The sequence below is a fragment of the Cajanus cajan genome, chromosome 2 (assembly GCF_000230855.2).
Source record: "Cajanus cajan strain Asha chromosome 2, NIPB_CcT2T_4, whole genome shotgun sequence".
Classification (NCBI taxonomy): domain Eukaryota; kingdom Viridiplantae; phylum Streptophyta; class Magnoliopsida; order Fabales; family Fabaceae; genus Cajanus; species Cajanus cajan.
In genome coordinates this window covers 47891882-47910143 of record NC_138518.1, presented here as the reverse complement: position 1 = coordinate 47910143, position 18262 = coordinate 47891882, and the positions used below count along the sequence as shown (strand labels likewise).

Here is an 18262-nt window from a genome sequence, read left to right as displayed (position 1 = left end):
GGTACCCGTGGGTATGAATATCATCATACCCGCCCCCACCCCATATTTTCACATACCTCTTTCCCTTATTTTCACATACACCCCCTTAATTTTTATTCACCCCCACTTATTTTAGTAGGTAATTTTAATTCTTTTAGTTTTACGTTATTCTTTTTTCTCTTCCTCTTTCAATTTTCTCGCTGATTTCACTATCTGCATAGTACTCTAGAATAGTGAAGATGTATTTTTCATAACATTAAACATAATGTTAAGATTTTTGGAGGGGTGAAAGGAAAGGAAGTGTTAAAAGAAAAAATAGGTGTCTAATTTGATAGAAACTGTCAAGGAAGTTATACCTATCTACAATATTATCGCCTACCAGTTCTATGATTTGGGTGCATGTGAAAAAGTTAAAGAAGTGAGAAAATAAGAGAATAATATAAAAATCGAGAGAACTAAAACTACCCATTAAAATAAGTGAGAAATTAGAGGAAAACAAGACGGTGCATGTGAAAACTAGAAAAGGTGTGTGAAAAAAAATAATAAATTAAAAATTAAAGATGTAAAATTAAAATTTAAAGAATAAAAAAATTATAAATATTTTAAGATTTTTAAAAAAAAAGTAAAGGAAGTGTACTTATTAAAAAAAAAAGTGTATATATCATTAGCCTAATACATGTAGTGCTAAAACATTTCGTAATTAGTGGCCCAAAAATCTCAACCTCATAGCCTCAGCAGAATGGGCCATAAATGCTAAGCCCATTTAATGATTAATGGACATATCTTATTTGAATCGTATGTGTGTATATATAGCTTAATGATGATGGTTGATGAACTCATATCTTAAGATTTTCCAAGATCATTGGTATAAATTTTGAGCATTAAAATAATATAGCCTCTCTTTCATTAAACTAGCTAGTAGATGTGTAATATTAATATATGGGCACTACAACATTTTTTATATTAGGCAACGAGTTTTTAGGCAACGCCTAAAAAAATGTTCTCGAAATATGGAATAAGCAACAATTTTGTAAACTGTTGGCATTTTGTTTGACAACAATCATAAAACCGTTCCCAAAATCACATATAGGCAACAATTTTGTAAACTGTTGGAATTTTGTTTGACAACAATCATAAAACCGTTTCCAAAATCACATAAAGGCAACAATTTTGTAAACTGTTGGTATTTTGTTTGACAACAACCATAAAACCGTTACCAAAAGCACATATAGGCAACAATTGATCAAAGCGTGCACTATTCTCTTTTCAATATTAACATAACTATTCTTGCACTACTAAGAAAGATACCTTCACACCCCCTTCTCCACCTCTTCACATACCCTTCCTCATCTCCCAACCCCACACCCCTTCTCTCTTCATCATCGCCCTCTCCGCCCCCTCCCTCGCCCTCTTCCGCTGCCTCCGCCACTCTATGCCGCCGCCTCTCTCCTCTTCAGCTGGCGCTCCCCCTGGCCAGACTTTGCAGTGTGAGCTACGTGCGCCGACTCCGTCGCTGCACTGTCAGCGCGCGACACCAGGCAGCCGTTCTCCTCCTTCCTCAAGCTGCTCACTGAGGTGCTTTTCACGGAGTAGGAGCTGAGCTTGCAGGCCGCCTCTACGCTCTGCATCACCACCGCGATCGCCACGGCTCTGGATCCGAACATGCCCAGGCTCTAGATCCTAACCCATGTCGCCGCCATACCGAAGCTCTAAGGCGGAGCCACCCCCGCTGCCTCCGCCAGTGATGCCGCAGCTAGAGATCGTCGGGAATCCATTCGTGTACCAACTCCACCTGCGCCGGCCATGGCTCTGACCTCTACCGAGACGACTCCGCCGCGCTTGTCCTCAAATTCGTCGCCTTCGCCTCCATCCTCCTCCCCGGCATGGCCGGAATCTCCATCCTTCTCGTCGGACGCCACCGCCGCTTCCTCCGCATCGACGGCAACCTCTTCGTCGCCGCCAAATCCTCAATATAAAGAACTCCATTAAGCCCTTCGATGCCTGCTGCCTCTGCCTCAAATCCTTAATCGACCCTATGAGCTGTCACAAGGGCCATCTCTTTTGCAAAGAGTGCATTCTCCAGTGCCTCTTGTCTTAGAAGAAAGACATTCAAAGGTCTATTTTCTATCTCGCTTTATTTTATTTCAAATTGCAAACCCTATGATTCAACTCCAATTAGTTGCATTTCTATTGGTCCTTTGTTGAACAAGAGTGGGATACCTTTTGCTGTGCCTTTTAATTGGAATGGATATGAAAATAATCTCACTTATATTCTTATTGTCGACGGACGTTTGTTTAATTGAAGCTGCTAGAATTACTGTACAATCTTAGATGAGATTTTCTACAAGGCTAGATTTTTTCTTTGACACAATCAATTTGCTTCACTGGGTTGAATGCTTTTGGAATTTAGATAGCTGAGCTGTGTTGTTTAAGGCATCATTTTTCCGGTGTTGCATGATTTGTTTTGTGAAGTTGAGTTGAATTTTGTTTGTTGCAACTTGCAACTCAGTAATTATATGGCTGCCTTGGGAAGGTGATGTCCTGTTTGTGAATATTGGTTTGTTTCATGTCTCTGTCACAGCGGTCCTTCTTGCAAACTGTTGATTGAGGATTTTGTTCAGTTGTAATGTTCTCTTTGAAATTTTCTATATTTGTGATGGTCTCATTAGTCATAAGTATAACCATGTCAATTATTTTGGATTTCTGTCTATTAATATTGATAAATGTCATATCCTGCTCACTAAAAGTTTTAATGGTATAAAATAGAACTTTTGTCCTGCTCACTAAAAGTTTGTTATTTTTATTGCTTCTTCATTTAACTAATTTGGATTTTACTGTCTTCACAGTTGGCTGTATTCATATATATTGATAATTTATGCCGGTAAATAAATGTTTTGAAGGATATGAATATGAAACAAAGGCTTAAAAGGATAAGAAACCTTAAATGTTTTGCAGATTATTGCCATGTTGAAGGAGAAACTTGGAGTGAAATCAGATAAAGATCTGCCAATGGTGGATTACAGGTAGAAATTTTTATACATGCTTTTGCAATTATGTTGTTGCAATTCTAGCATTCTAATATGTAAAAAGAATGATGCTTAGTTCATTAGCTACTTCGATTTTGGAATTTTCTTTCAAGATTTGATTCATGTTATTGAAAGGTAATATTCCAAATGTAAAACAGTTTTCTTGTTGGTTACCAGCGCATCCGATACATGCGTAATTTTAAAATAGAGTTTGATACAAATACAATGTGGAATTATATTGATTAATTTTGAGCTTATTTTATTAAGCTTCACAATCAAACATGTGAATAAACTCTTAAGTTGTAAGCTCTCGTATGGTTAATTAAGATCTTTACTCAAACACCATTTAATATTAAACTTAGGAAACGCAAATCTACAATTAATTTTTATTTATGTTGCAGGAAACATTGATAAATATATAATGCACTAAAAAATTTCGTTTGAAATATCTTCTTGTTTAGGCATTTGGCCAGCATTTGTACCTTCTCGAGAGAACTTTTAAAAAGAAAAAAAATAAAGTAGTTACTTCTCGAGGGGTTTATAGCCAAAATTAGAACCATGTATGAATTTTTTCACTTGTTCCAGAATACTCAAGTGGGTCACCCAAGATGAAGATGAGCTTAAAGAAACCACCAAGGGTCGAGTCCAAGCAGTAATTCTTGACATGACAAGTGAGTTTCTGTTAAATATTTCATATCAAAAGAATTTTAATGCCTAAACATTTATAAATTTGATACTATATATGCCAATGACCCTGTGCAATTCTCTTTCATAGACTTGATGAATGTTGATACTTCCGGAATTCTAGCTCTTGAGGAACTGCACAAGAGGTTGCTTTCACGTGGTGTAGAAGTAAGGCTACTCTGAATTTGATTATATTCTTTGACATTAATATACACAGGATTAAATATGTTTTTACATTACTAACAGCAAATAAGTGAATGGTCCAAATTTCTATAAATAAAAGAAGATAATTTTTTTTTAACATAAGACACATTTTTAAAAATGAAACACTAAAATAAGATGATCTTTTGTAGAAAGACTATAGATGAATATTTCATTATGTAAAAGTTTATTAAAAAAATTATAGGTTGATAGATAAAAATTATCATGCTAATTTACACTTGAAAATGAAAAGAGAAAAATATATGTATGGTTGATATATAGTCGGATGTGAAAGTTGTGTTAAATGGAATTTTTTTTCCTATGAATTTGTGCTTATTTCTTTTGTTTGTTAATTATCATGTAATAGAAACTTGAAAACTGAGTAATTTTATTTCTTCCATTTAAATTATTATGTAATGATGATGTTGAAATTTAATGCCTTTTTTCTTATTTTGTTACATCTTTTCACTTGTTTTATGTTCAAACTTGTTTCCATAAACATGCCAATATAAATGTCCGTGCTATAGCTCAAGGTTGTTCTGAGTACAATGTTATTGTTGTTGTTAAGCGAGAGGATTGTATAAAGGCTTTACGAGCTGTGGATAATATAATGGAGAATGCTAAGCAATGACAATAGTGTAGCACCTCCTTCTTCTGCCTCAACCCATAGTCCTGGTCATGATAAGCTATAATTTATTCCTTTGTCAAGTTCTAAATTATATTTTAATTCATTTCATTTGTGTATACCAAACCAGTTACAAAAGTTTTCTTGTGTATAACTAGCTTTAACTCATGTTAATTGTTGGGGATTGATTGGGGATTAATTCTATAAGTTTTCTAAGTGAAAAAATAATTTATGTGCAGGAAAGACTTGATAATGAAGATCAGCCTTATGATGATGAAGAGACTGAATGATGTTACTTACATGGATGGATGACTAGCCTTATAATTTGTTTTATTATTTTTTGAGGGTGAAATCAATTCTTTATTGAGCACATGAGAAATGTCTTCTTGAAGAAGACGATGTACAAGAGGATTATCAATCCAAAATAATGTATAGTTCTTCTTATTAATATGAGTTGTTTAATATACTATTTGTATTATAATTATAGGTGCGTATTACATATATATGATTTCACAGGATAAAGTAAAATTTAGACAATATTTTAGACAACATTAAAAAAATGTTAAATTTAGTCAATTTTTAAATTTAGACAACGTTGGGCGTTTATTTAGACACTATTTACAAAATTGTAGCTTAAATTTAGTCTAAATTGTTACCTATATTATCTCATTGACAACCTTAAAAAAAATGTTCCCTGATGTCACTAGCAACGGTCATAAAAGTGTTGCCTATAAAAATAGACTACATTTCTAAAACCGTTCTTTAAAAATTAATAGTGTTGCCTTAAATTAAAAAAAAACCGTTGCCACTGAAGATCATGAAAACCGTTCTTGAAAGTTTAGGTAACGGTTTTTTTGACATCGTGGGCACAGGCTAAAAAAACCGTTGCATATTGAAATAGGCAACGGTTGATAAATCCACGCTTGAAAAACCGTTGCCAAACCGTTCCCTAAACTTTTAGGAACGGTTTTTTTGGCTTTCAACAACGTTTTTTTATTGTTGCCATAGATAACAAATGTTGTAGTGGGGTATTCTGTTTTGAAATAACTACATATGTAAATTACTATTTAAAGATTAAAAGTTATATATAAATTAAATATATTCTTTAAACATGTGTAATAATAATAATAATAAATGTAGTAAAATAATTTATATCTATATATAAAGGAGATCAGTTGGTTTATAATTGCATTTTGTTTCCATCTTTTTTTAAATAATTTTACCCTTAGACCTTTAAATAATAAAAATATATTAGGAATTATCTCTATTTTGATCACTCAATTAAGTTAATCACTTGTAACTATTTAAATCATCAAATTTTACTGATTTTATTAATTAATCTCAATTTTTTTATTTTATTTTAAAATTCTTATATAAGATATAAAGACAATGTATTTGATTTCACTAATATATAACAATGAAATTATTTGTGTGTAAAAAATTTTGCACCACAAATTTAAATTTAAATATTTATTATTTATTTTTGTTTTATAAATTTATTTTTTATTTATATTTTTAATAATATATGTATAAAAAGATTGACCTATCAAGTCTAATAATTTTTTTATAAGTCTAAACATAATATTTTTATATATTTTTTTAAAATTTAAACTTGACCTTTTTATTAAACAGACCATAACTAGACTTTAAAAGATCAAATCATAGACCTTTATTTTAAGGTTTGACATATTTTCATTCTTACTAAAGAATGAGTGCTAGACCTGTTGCTTTTCTCTCATTTTCTCTCTCTCAACTCTCACTCTTTCACTCTCACTCACTCTCATTCTCACTCTCTCTTACACTCTTCTCCCCCATCATTTGCTAATTCCTTTGTGGTGATCTAGGTGCTGACTAGAGCTAGTTGAGTGTACCAGATGGATTTCCTTTCTTCCCCATTGAGCTTCGTCTCCGTTCGTTCTTCTTCTTCATAGTCTTCTCTTCCCGGAGCTTGGATTTCTTCACCAAGGTAAGATAAACTAGGTTCTGCTGGATTTTTGTGTGGAAATGAGTTTAGAAACTCATTGGTGGTTTGATGATTTGATGATTTTGGCTGAGATTGAAGATAACTGGTTTTCGGGGTTTGGGTGAAATTTGGGGATTTTTCCTTATTTGTGGTTGCATGTTGAAAAAGATGGTATTTTTGAGCTGTTTGGTGAAAATATGGCATTTTGGCTGGTTTGCATGTTTTGGAAATGTTGATTTTTGTAGGATTTGGGCAAGATTTTTGAACTTGGTGAGTTGTTGCTGAGTATCACGCCGAGCACAATTCTTGGCACCGGGCGCGTGACCACCAAAGGGCTCCATTGGGCAAGCCCGCCGGGCGCAAGGGTGTGTGCATCGAGCGCGCTTGAGAATGTGAGCCTCTGGATGGCCCACGCCGGGCGTGGTTGGACCGCGCTGGGCGCGATATCAGTACGTAACATGTTTTTTGGGTTACTGGTGCTGCGCCGGGCGTGACTACGTCTCGCCCGGCGTGGAGACTCCTTGGGAGTCTCTGCCAGAGGTGGCGCCGGGCACAATTAATATTGCGCCGGGTGTGAGACCTTGGGGAGGTCTCTGCCTTCCTTGCGCCGAGCGTGGGTTTGGCACGCCAGGCGTGTGAGGATCTTTGGAGTCTCTACCTCCTAACACGTCGGGCGCAATTGGTATTGCGTCGGGCGCATTTTAACCCTGGTGCTCTCTGGTTGAGCCACGTCGGGTGCGACCACGAGTGCGCCGGGCGCGGATATGTACTTGCTATATATGCTGATATATGTTGAAAATGCTGATAATTGTTGTTATATGCTGAGCTGAGCTGTAATTGATGAATATTGTTATGTTGTTAATGCTGAATTATAATATTGCGGTGTTGTGAGTTGTTTAAGTTATGCTGTATATTATTGAGTTGTGTTGTATGCTGATATTGCTGATTTGTTGTGCTGTGCTGCATGCTGATATAAACTATTATAGGCCGTAAGGCTGAGCTGTTGTAGGCCGTAAGGTTGAGCTGTTGTAGATCTCTGAGCTGATATGCGTGATGACGCATTGTGTGTTTACTGTTGTTATTGCTGAATGATATGAGGTGTATGTTGTGATATATTGTATGCTGATATTAGATGATATGCTGATAGCTGTAGCTGATCATAATTATGGTAATTATGTGTGTATAAGTTGATTCTTTTCACTAGCTTACCCTTTGTTGTTTCTATGTGGTTTGGACTGCAATAATCATACTATGTATGAGAGCAGAACAGGGATAGGGTGGTGTTGAGGCAGGTCGGCAGCTGGCAGATGGAGTGGAGTTTATTCCTTTGTTGTTTTTAGCTACTTAGTGTAGCATTGCTGGATGTATTTTTGTATACTATGATTTTTAAAGCCCCAGACTAGACCTTGTGTATATATTTAGCTGCTTATATATATGCATGCTCTTGTGTGTGTGGTGCTGTGGTGTTGTTGTTGTGTGACGACCAGGCGGGTCGTTACACTTTAGTGGTATCAGAGCAGTTTGAGTCTAGTGGACACCCGTGGGGGTGGTTCCTTTAGGCTTTTGTTGTGCTGAGCTCTGTGTTGTGTTGCTTTGCTGTGGTGATTTCTTTGTTGATGTTGTGCTGATGATTGTAGTTTGGTTTAGTTATTGTATACTGAAGGTGCTGTTACTTTTGTAGACAATGACTAGAACCAATGAGCAGATAGCTCGTGCCATGGAGATGATGGCCATGGCTATGTAGTAGCAAAATGCTTATTTTGCTAGGATGGACACTAATAGAGCTGCAGCTGGTGCAGCAAGGCCCGTGGGGTCACAGGAGAGCCAGGATCTTACTGAGTTCCAGAAATGCCATCCTCCACAGTTCAAGGGAGATGCAGACCCAGATGTAGCTGACCATTGGATCTGTGAGCTGGAGAAGATCTTCATCATATTGGGATGTTCTCAGGAGAGGAGGTTGGCATATGTTGTATACATGCTGGTAGGAGAGGCTGAGCATTGGTGGAGGGGTACCCACCATATGTTGACTGCTAGAGGGGTTGTTATTGACTGGGAGTGCTTCAAGAGGGTGTTTCTGGAGAAGTACTTCCTGGAGAGTGTGAGGCATGCTAAGGAGGCCGAGTTCATGCGGTTGCACCAGGGTGGGCTGTCTGTATCTGAGTATATGATGAGATTCAAGCAACTGGCTTATTTCTATTCGCAAGCTATAATTGAGGCCTAGAAATGCAAGAAATTTGCTGAGGGGTTGAAGCAAGAGCTGAAAAGGGTCATGGTGCCTATGGCCATCATTGAGTTTTCGGCCTTGGTGGAGAAGGCAAAAATTGTTGAGCGGTTGGAAGGTGGCAACCGTGTGACTAAGAATGCTGAGGGACCAGCTAGGTCCAAGAAAAGAGGAAATTAGAGGAAGCCATATGATAGGCCCCAACCACAACAAGGGGGTCCTGTTATAAGGCAACCTGTTGATGCTGCCAGAGGAGGGAGACAGCGTAGAGGTGCCACTCTTAGATGCTACAGGTGTGTTGGACCCCACTTTGTTAGGGATTGTCCACACACGGAGAGCCAATGTTTCAGGTGCCATCAGATGGGTCATGAGTTGACCAACTGTCCCGCCAGAAATAGATTGGAGAGGGGTGCTCAGAGGGGTGACAGGCCTGCTACTGCTGGGAGAGTATTCGCCTTGACTAGGGCTGAGACTTCAATTTCTTCTGATCTTGTGAAAGGGAAGGGTAAAGCTGCTGGTAAGGATGTGATGTTTTTGTTTGATTTTGGAGCTTCCCACTCCTTTATCTCTTATGCATGTGCTGCTATGCTTGGTGTGCTGATGTGTGATTTCAGGTTGAGATTGCTAGTGTCGACGCCCGCTTCTACTTCGGTAGTTTCTTTTGAGTTGTGTGTTGGATGTCCTATTGTGGTGAATGAGAAGAGGTATAAGGTGAACTTGATTTGTTTGCCTTTGGTGGACATTGACATAATCTTAGGGATGGATTGGTTGTCTGCCAATCGCATCCTTATAGATTGTGCCAATAGGAGGTTGATCTTTCCTCAGGTGGAGGAAGAGCTATTGATTTCAGCTGGCCAAGCTGAATCATTATTGAGAGATGGAGCATAGTGTTGTATTCTGCTTGCTGCCATGAGTGTGGATACCGAGAAGGTCATAGCTGAGATTGATGTGGTGAGGGATTTTGCTGAGGTGTTCCTGGATGAGGTGCCAGGGTTGTCTCCTACTAGGGAGATGGAGTTAAGGATTGACTTGGTTCCAGGTGCGGGGCTAGTGTCGGTGGCTCCCTATAGGATGACCCCAGCTGAGCTGATTGAGCTGAAAGGTCAGTTGGAATACCTGTTGGAAAAGTAGTTGGTGCGGCCGAGTGTATCGCCGTGGGGTGCTCCTCTGTTATTGGTGAAGAAGAAAGATGGAGGTTGTGACACCCTTACTACCCCAACACATATATTGTAATAATGAAAACTTAACAAAAACAATTTTCAATTTCGGTAAAAGGGTTCACATGAGAATCTTCAAAATTGTTCTTCAATAACCACAACGATAAAAATGAAACGTGAGAGTTTACAAATGATTTTCAAAAATAATATTTACAATTCTAATTTCATATAACAATCTATGTCCTAAAGAAAATCCTCAGCCCCGATGTCACAATATCAAAGCATAACCACAACTCAACCGTTAGCATTCTAGATGTCACTCGTAGTCGGATCTTCCTCACCTAAAATATCCACAAATCGCACGGTGAGAAAAGAAAACATCTATATATATAGTACATAAGAAAACACAACATATTATCTCATTATAACTAAATATTCATAAATATTTCAACATATCGTATTTCAATCAATCATACATCGTCATCACGTCATAATTCTCAATCACACCAATCATCACAAATCTTGCACTTCACACTATGCCAAGGTCACGCTACCCATTTAACAATCTCAGGCCGTGCTCACCCCTGATATAACACTGTGCCAAGGTCACGTTATCCCTATCCCAGGGCCGTGCTCACCCTTGACATGTTAACCAAGGTCACGATACCCACGTAACAATCCAGAGCCGTGCTCACCCCTGATATAACACTGTGCCAAGGTCACGTTATCCCTATTCTAGGGTCGTGCTCACCCCTGACATGTTAACCAAGGTCACGATACTCATGTAACAATCCAGAGCCGTGCTCACCCCTGATATAACACTGTGCCAAGGTCACGTTATCCCTAACCTAGGGTCGTGCTCACCCCTGACATGTTAACCAAGGTCACGATACTCATGTAACAATCTCGGGCCGTGCTCACCCCTGGTCATAGGTGTGAAGAACCACAATCACATCTCATTCACATCCACATTCACATTCACATCCACATCCACATCCACATCTCAATTCCAAAATATATACACAATCCACACAAAATGGTGATTCACATACTCCTCAAGTAATTCATCATCTAGATCATTGTCGCAACCCGAAAATTTCCGATCTTGCGACCTATGGTTTAGACATCCTTTTAAAGATCTCATCAATTAAGGAATGCCCGGACACCAGACTAATCCTTAATTAATGGTTTTGAAAATAGGTTCATGGAGTCGCCACCAATATTTTACTCAAAATATTGGAAAAAGAAAAGGTTTTTAAAAGTCCAATAATGGCCTTGATAACCAGAATTGGGTTCGGGGGTCGGTTACGTGTAGGGAAGGTATTAAGCACCCCTACAACGCCCTTAATTGGTACCCTATGACGAAGTTAACCTTATAAATAATAATAATATAGATATTAAATCCCCTTTTATTGATGACTATTTACATGCTTGAAATTTAAATTAAACAATTGACTCTAAAATATCTACATGATTATTTTTATTATAATGATGTTTATCAGAAATAAGAAACAAAGATAAAAATAAAGGAGAGAGAAGAAGATTGACTGAAATACCTCGTATCAAGCTTTGTTAATGGTGATTCTAGGTGCTTTGTGGCGACCTTTTCACACTACAATACCTCACAAACTCTCAAGAAATACAAGAGAGAGAAAGAGAGAGAAAAAGAGAGAAAAAGAGAGAAATTTCGAGCTCTGGACGAAATTTTGGAGTCCCGAGAAATGAGCCCCAGCTGTCTATTTATAGACTTCAGGAAGGGGGTCCAGAACGGCCCGTTCCAAAACCGGAACGGCCGTTCTGGATATGGCCGTTGTGCCTAAATTTTGTACCCCAGAACGGCCCGTTCTGAAATCGGAACGGCCTGTTCCGGAGGGACCAGAACGGCCCGTTCTGGATTCAGAACGGCCCGTTCCGAGGCCAGAACGGCCCGTTCCAAAATCGGAACGGCCCGTTCCGGGGTAACCAGAACGGCCCGTTCTGAAATCGGAAAGGCCCGTTCCGGGGGAACCAGAACAGCCCGTTCTGAATTCGGAACGGCCCGTTCCGGGTCCCTAAAAAGTCCCTAATTTGTCTTTTGGGTCCCTGACGTCCTATATTGTTGTTTTGTACCTCCCGGACGAAATTGGGTGTCTACAGCTGGCCCTCTTTACTTGTCCTTTGGAATAATTGTGTTGCTTTTCCAAAGGCAAGTAAAGACGTAGACATTTTGTACGGGTCTTCTCTTTGTCTCTTTGTGTGATGCTTCTACGTTGCTTCCCTTGGATAGATGTATTTGCTCGTATCATCACCCTTTAGAGTAGTTGCATACTCTTGGGTAACAAGGCTGACAAATTGTACACCTTATCTTCAGTCTTCGAGTAGAAGCTCCATTGTTTTTCTTATGATAGTGAGGTGAAAATTCGGATATTCACTCTTGCTTTGACAATGGATACCTTCACATTGTTTCCTTTGGGTAGACGGTGTTCCCTATATCCCTGCCCCTTGAAGCAACTAAGTGTTAGGTTGTATGCTCCGTTGGGTGTTAAGGATGGTAAACCGAAACATCCAGCCTTCAAGATCCATGTGAATGCCCCATGTCGCTTTCTGTGTCTGAATCCTCTCCTTTACTTCAGCAGTATAGATGCTCCCACATCATTCCTTTCGGGTAGATGGTGTTTACCTGTATCCTTGTCCCTAAGAGTAACTGAGTGTTGGTTTATGCTCTGTCGGGTGATAAGGATGGTAAACCGAAACATCTAGGCTTCTGGTCTTGATATAGACGCTTCTTACTGCTTCTGCTTGTCTCATGGTAGTGTGTCTCTTTATTTGTGGCTTGTTAACGAGGGAGTATATTCTGAGCTCAGCCTCTCCAAGCTGGACTGATATTTAGGGCTTCAGCCGGCCCACTCTAAGGTCAGGTAACCCACTTTTTTTGTTGAAGTAGTTTCGTAGCTCAGCCTCTCCAAGCTGGACTGATATTTAAGGCTTCAGCCGGCCTCCTCTAAGGTCAGGTAACCCACTTTGTACTAGTTTTGGGGATCTAGCAACCCTTTCACTAAGGTCAGGTAACCCAATTTGTACTAGTTTTGGGGATCTAGCAACCCTTTCACTAAGGTCAGGTAACCCAATTTGTACTAGTTTTGGGGATCTAGCAACCCTTTCGCTAAGGTCAGGTAACCCAATTTGTACTAGTTTTGGGGATCTAGCAACCCTTTCGCTAAGGTCAGGTAACCCAATTTGTACTAGTTTTGGGGATCTAGCAACCCTTTCACTAAGGTCAGGTAACCCATTTTGTACTAGTTTTGGGGATCTAGCAACCCTTTCGCTAAGGTCAGGTAACCCAATTTGTACTAGTTTTGGGGATCTAGCAACCCTTTCGCTAAGGTCAGGTAACCCAATTTGTACTAGTTTTGGGGATCTAGCAACCCTTTCGCTAAGGTCAGGTAACCCAATTTGTACTAGTTTTGGGGATCTAGCAACCCTTTCACTAAGGTCAGGTAACCCATTTTGTTCTTGTACTTGATGTCTTCTTATTGGTGTTGTGAGATGAAAGACTGCCCCCAGGTTGATGGGCAGACGATGTTTGATGTGCCCCTGTGTTGGTGGGCAGGAGAAGTAGATGGTTGACAGGGATTCCAATGTTGCCCCTGCCACTTGAGTATTGTGATGCCTCTCCAGGCGCCTTTATTGTGGGATGGCTGGTAAGTTTTTGGTGTTGTTCTTGTCAAGGTGAGTATTGTGATGCCTCTTCAGGCGTCTGCTTGTGGTAGGGTTTTTTTTGAATTTCATTTTTATTTAGCTTCGGCTCTTTCGTGTTTGAAGCTTGCCTTTTTTGCTATCATTTTTTGAATGCTTCGGCTTTTTTGACATTTTCGAAGCTTGTCTTTTTCTCATGTTGCTTCTTTTTTTTTGTTGTCATCATTGATGGAGGAATCTATTCCTATGATGTTGTTATCTGCTGAATCTTTATTGATGAGTATTATTTTGGAAGCCACTCCTGGCTTTGGTAGGAAAACATTCCTGGTCTTGGCACTTTCATGAATCTTCCATTATTCGGTTGAGGAGTAGGGCGCGATGGCCTCTTCATGCTTATGAGTCTGCTTATTTGGTTGATTCTATTCCACTATTGATATGTCTTTGCTTAGTGGGCACATAGAATCACTTCATGTTGTCGTTTGCCACTGCTTGGCTCATGCTCGGCTATTTTACTTTGACGAGTGTTTTGTCCTGATGGCTCCTTCTGACCCATAACAAGTAGAATGCATGGATGCATGGATGCAATGAAAATGCAAGACAGGAATGATTCTTTTATTTTTTGTGTAACGCCCTTCCATATGCCCCTAACTCATATGCATGCGATGCAGTTTATGCTCATGTGTTTGTTCCTAAAGATGCAATTTATTTTTGTTGGGAAATTAACCTGTACGTGTTAAGGTTAATGGTGACGATTCCTTTTTATCCATGTCGTTTGTGATTATCGTTGGGATATGTTTTTTTGAGCCCAAGCTTCATTGGCTCCTTGACTATCCAGTCGATGTGTGGTCAAGCGTCTCTAACCTCTATTTGAGGACATCTCGGCCTTCCCTCCGTGAGTATTCACTGTGCATTTTCCGTGTATCTTTTCGGTACCATTTTAATGCCATAAGGGTTAAGAGAAAAAGAAGGGATGTTTGTATTTATTTATCTTTTTTCAAAAGGGTTGTTAGAAAGGATTTTTCAAAAAAAGGGGTTTTTAGAAGAAGGGCTGGCCAAGGTAGGCTTTGGTGTTTAGGGTTATTAAACAAACGTATTTGCTGCAAGGAAGCTATTATTGTGTTTTAGCCTTTTTGGAAAGTGGAGTGATGACTTGGGTTTGTGCTTTGTTTAGATGATCCCCTGAGCTGCCTTTCAGTTTTCAAACTCAGGTCACTGCTTTGACGTCCTAACTTTTGCCTAGGTTACTTGAGATGCGTTCCCTAGCGGACATTTTTTTTTATCATTACTTTTGCCTAGGTTACCCTTTTTTGATTGTGGGTTGCCTAGCAGATCTTGCCCTAACTTTTACGCAACCCCCTTGGTGGGTTTCCTGCCAGGCTTTCATTTTTGCAGCGTTTGTGAGGTATGGGATGTCTTTATTTTATCAAACCCTAGTCATGTCTGGATTCATGTGATTACTTTGTTATCCTTTCCATGCTATTATCGAGTAACATTTTTGTCGCAAATACAACTTGTTTATTAAGGGTTGATGGATGAGGTCTAGAGTGAATATTTGTAGGGAGAAGAGAAATGAAAGAATGTTATGGCATTTAAAACAGTACTTCCAATTTACACGTGCCCCTTTAGCAAAGCTCGGAGGCCCGGGCATGCCCCGAGTTCGTGATTCATACACAGAGAGATTAACCGAGGTTGCCCCCTAGAGAGGCATGGTTGACGATTGGTTGAACTGCATTATGAATGCATTCCCACTTGCTTGAATGTGGGTGTTTCGACTTTGGAGTGAAACCTTTATGAATTCTTTCTTTCTAAAGGGAATACTCAAGCCGCCTTTCATTTTTTAACTCAAGTAGGCATTACTTTTTTTTATTATTTTTTTTTATTTTTATGTATCCCTAACTTTTGCATAGGACATATCCTATCGGGATTTTGATTTTTTTCTTTACCCTAATTTTTGCCTAGGACACCCTTTACAGGTTTTCATCCTAGCGGGTTTTTGTCATGCAATGCCTTTATTCTTCAATTGAGTTTTGTTGTAATTCCCTAGAAGCAAGGATTCATTCATTCTTGATTGTTCCTCCTATCCCAACAGTTGTCATTTCTGCATGGGGAACTCTTGGTGTTTGAATCGTCAATTTGGGCGTGTTATGCCCCCCAGTTTTCTTGCACAATTACTGGTTTTTAAGTGCTTTCAATTTGATGTATCGAGTTTGCACTTGACTACCAGTGATCTCATTATTTGATTAACACGCACAGGTTAGATTTCCCTTTTTATTCTTATTTATTATTTACAAGGAAGACATATTATCTATATGAAGTGCAAAATAGGATGCAAAGATGATTGAGAAACTCAACAAATATCATTCTCATTGATTTATTTGTTTAGAGAACATTCTTTGTACAAATCTTTTGGTGCACTTTGATGATGTTGTTGAGGAATGACATCTTTTTAAATCGGAAGAAGTCTGAGAAGATGTAGACTTTGCCTTCTATTGAAATGATGACGAGAGTCCAAAGCCTAGTAGGCCTCTTTAGTGTGTGCACACGATTCTTGTACTTTAGAATGTTCTCCTTTCTAAAAAATCTTTACATACTATGTGTCTTCCATTTTCTAATGAATGTATATGCTAAACTAAAAGATGCATGATATTTGTTTTTTGCCTAAACTTTATCATTCATTTTTTTTACTAAAAGGAAATGATGCATGATTTTTGCTATATATTTATCTTTTTTTTTTTTAAATAAACTATCTTATATGATGCTTTGAAGTTTGGGTATATAGAAGGGAGTTAAAATTTTATCATATTTTTTATTAATATTAATTTGTTTGTAATTCTTATCTATTTGAAATAAATAAACACAAACAAATGCAACACACATATGCTCAAACAAATGTACACCCGCGAACAGTCACGTTTAAATCCTTGGTTTGTGGTCCCTGCAAGAAAAGTGCATTGTATAGAACGGTTCTAATCTCACTGGTCTTAAGGCCCCCAAGGTGCCCCCGTTATAGGGACCCAGTATCTCTGTCGCCGTCACCTGGCAAACTCTAAGGTTTGTCGCAGTATTTCGGGCTAGAGTAACCGGTTATCACCTTGAGTGTGATTTCCGACAAGGCTCGCAGGCTCCAAGGCCAAACTTGGGCCGGTCGTACGTCAACCACTCCCTATGTTTATTACCCTCATGCCCCCGGGTGTAGGGGGAACTGTTGTGTGCAAAGGTTTGTGTACAATTTTTATTTCAAACAAATGCTGAATTTAAACAGGCAAACAAATATTAAAGTCAAACAAAGAAAATAAACAAGGTAAAGGGGAAAAAATATTTAAATTATTATTTTTATTTTATTAACTTCATCAATTAAATGGGCCTGACCCTCTTTAAACTTCCCCAGTGGAGTCGCCATCTATCGCAACCCGAAAATTTCCGATCTTGCGACCTATGGTTTAGACATCCTTTTAAAGATCTCATCAATTAAGGAATGCCCGGACACCAGACTAATCCTTAATTAATGGTTTTGAAAATAGGTTCATGGAGTCGCCACCAATATTTTACTCAAAACATTGGAAAAAGAAAAGGTTTTTAAAAGTCCAATAATGGCCTTGATAACCAGAATTGGGTTCGGGGGTCGGTTACGTGTAGGGAAGGTATTAAGCACCCCTACAACGCCCTTAATTGGTACCCTATGACGAAGTTAACCTTATAAATAATAATAATATAGATATTAAATCCCCTTTTATTGATGACTATTTACATGCTTGAAATTTAAATTAAACAATTGACTCTAAAATATCTACATGATTATTTTTATTATAATGATGTTTATCAGAAATAAGAAACAAAGATAAAAATAAAGGAGAGAGAAGAAGATTGACTGAAATACCTCGTATCAAGCTTTGTTAATGGTGATTCTAGATGCTTTGTGGCGACCTTTTCACACTACAATACCTCACAAACTCTCAAGAAATACAAGATAGAGAAAGAGAGAGAAAAAGAAAGAAATTTCGAGCTCTGGACGAAATTTTGGAGTCCCGAGAAATGAGCCCCAGCTGTCTATTTATAGACTTCAGGAAGGGGGTCCAGAACGGCCCGTTCCAAAACCGGAACGGTCGTTCTGGATATGGCCGTTGTGCCTAAATTTTGTACCCTAGAACGGCCCGTTCTGAAGTCGGAACGGCCTGTTCCGGAGGGACCAGAACGGCCCGTTCTGGATTCAGCACGGCCCGTTCCAAAATCGGAACGGCCCGTTCCGGGGGAACCAGAACTGCCCGTTCTGAATTCGGAACGGCCCGTTCCGGGCCCCTAAAAAATCCCTAATTTGTCTTTTGGGTCCCTGACGTCCTATATTGTTGTTTTGTACCTCCCGGACGAAATTGGGTGTCTACAATCATCAAATAATATAACAATAACATTCATAAACTAATATAACAAACAACAGAATTATCAATTTAATATAATTTTAACGTAAACAGTAAAATCCCCAATTGTTCCAAAACCTAACTCACAGGCACTTTTCTACAATTTCGTTCTCCCTCTTAGATCATCATTCTTACAAGTTATTAGCATATTTATAATCCTCAACACATACAGAATCTATTGGGATCCTCAATTTCTCAAACAGAAATCATCCAATTTTTCACAACCTAACTTACAGGCACTTTTCTATAATTTCGTTCTCTCTCCCAGAGCATCATTTTTACAAGTTAAACATATATTCGTAATCCTAAATATATATAG

The 18262-nt window shown here is 38.7% G+C and overlaps 2 protein-coding genes across 4 annotated transcripts; both read left to right on the top strand.

Moving 5' to 3' along the window:
• Window positions 1–908: 908 nt before the first annotated feature.
• Window positions 909–4981, top strand: LOC145954310 (low affinity sulfate transporter 3-like). Of its 3 annotated transcripts, XM_083068324.1 has the most exons (6): window positions 909–2094; window positions 2935–3002; window positions 3591–3676; window positions 3781–3857; window positions 4459–4565; window positions 4755–4981. In XM_083068324.1, exons 2-5 carry the CDS (start codon window positions 2944–2946, stop codon window positions 4519–4521), a joined length of 285 nt encoding a protein of 94 aa, XP_082924450.1. In that variant the 5' UTR covers window positions 909–2094; window positions 2935–2943; the 3' UTR covers window positions 4522–4565; window positions 4755–4981. The 3 variants fall into 3 exon arrangements, with proteins under 3 accessions (XP_082924450.1, XP_082924449.1, XP_082924451.1); XM_083068323.1 differs by having other exon boundaries at window positions 4459–4981; XM_083068325.1 differs by lacking the exon at window positions 4459–4565 and having other exon boundaries at window positions 921–2094.
• A 4078-nt stretch (window positions 4982–9059) lies between these two features.
• LOC109790294 (uncharacterized) lies at window positions 9060–9587 on the top strand. The gene is made up of 2 exons (XM_020349414.2): window positions 9060–9410; window positions 9525–9587. Exons 1-2 carry the CDS (start codon window positions 9060–9062, stop codon window positions 9585–9587), a joined length of 414 nt encoding a protein of 137 aa, XP_020205003.2.
• The last annotated feature ends 8675 nt before the right edge of the window (window positions 9588–18262 follow it).

Bases quoted from the DNA above. Each gene is read 5' to 3' on its own strand.
- LOC145954310 (XM_083068324.1), top strand. From the start codon at position 2,944: ATGTTGAAGGAGAAACTTGGAGTGAAATCAGATAAAGATCTGCCAATG. The intron at 3,677-3,780 runs GTGAGTTTCTGT...TCTCTTTCATAG, and splicing joins AGTAATTCTTGACATGACAA to ACTTGATGAATGTTGATACT. The intron at 3,858-4,458 runs GTAAGGCTACTC...GTTGTTGTTAAG, and splicing joins TGCTTTCACGTGGTGTAGAA to CGAGAGGATTGTATAAAGGC.
- LOC109790294 (XM_020349414.2), top strand. From the start codon at position 9,060: ATGGGTCATGAGTTGACCAACTGTCCCGCCAGAAATAGATTGGAGAGG. The intron at 9,411-9,524 runs GTGAACTTGATT...ATCTTTCCTCAG, and splicing joins TGAATGAGAAGAGGTATAAG to GTGGAGGAAGAGCTATTGAT.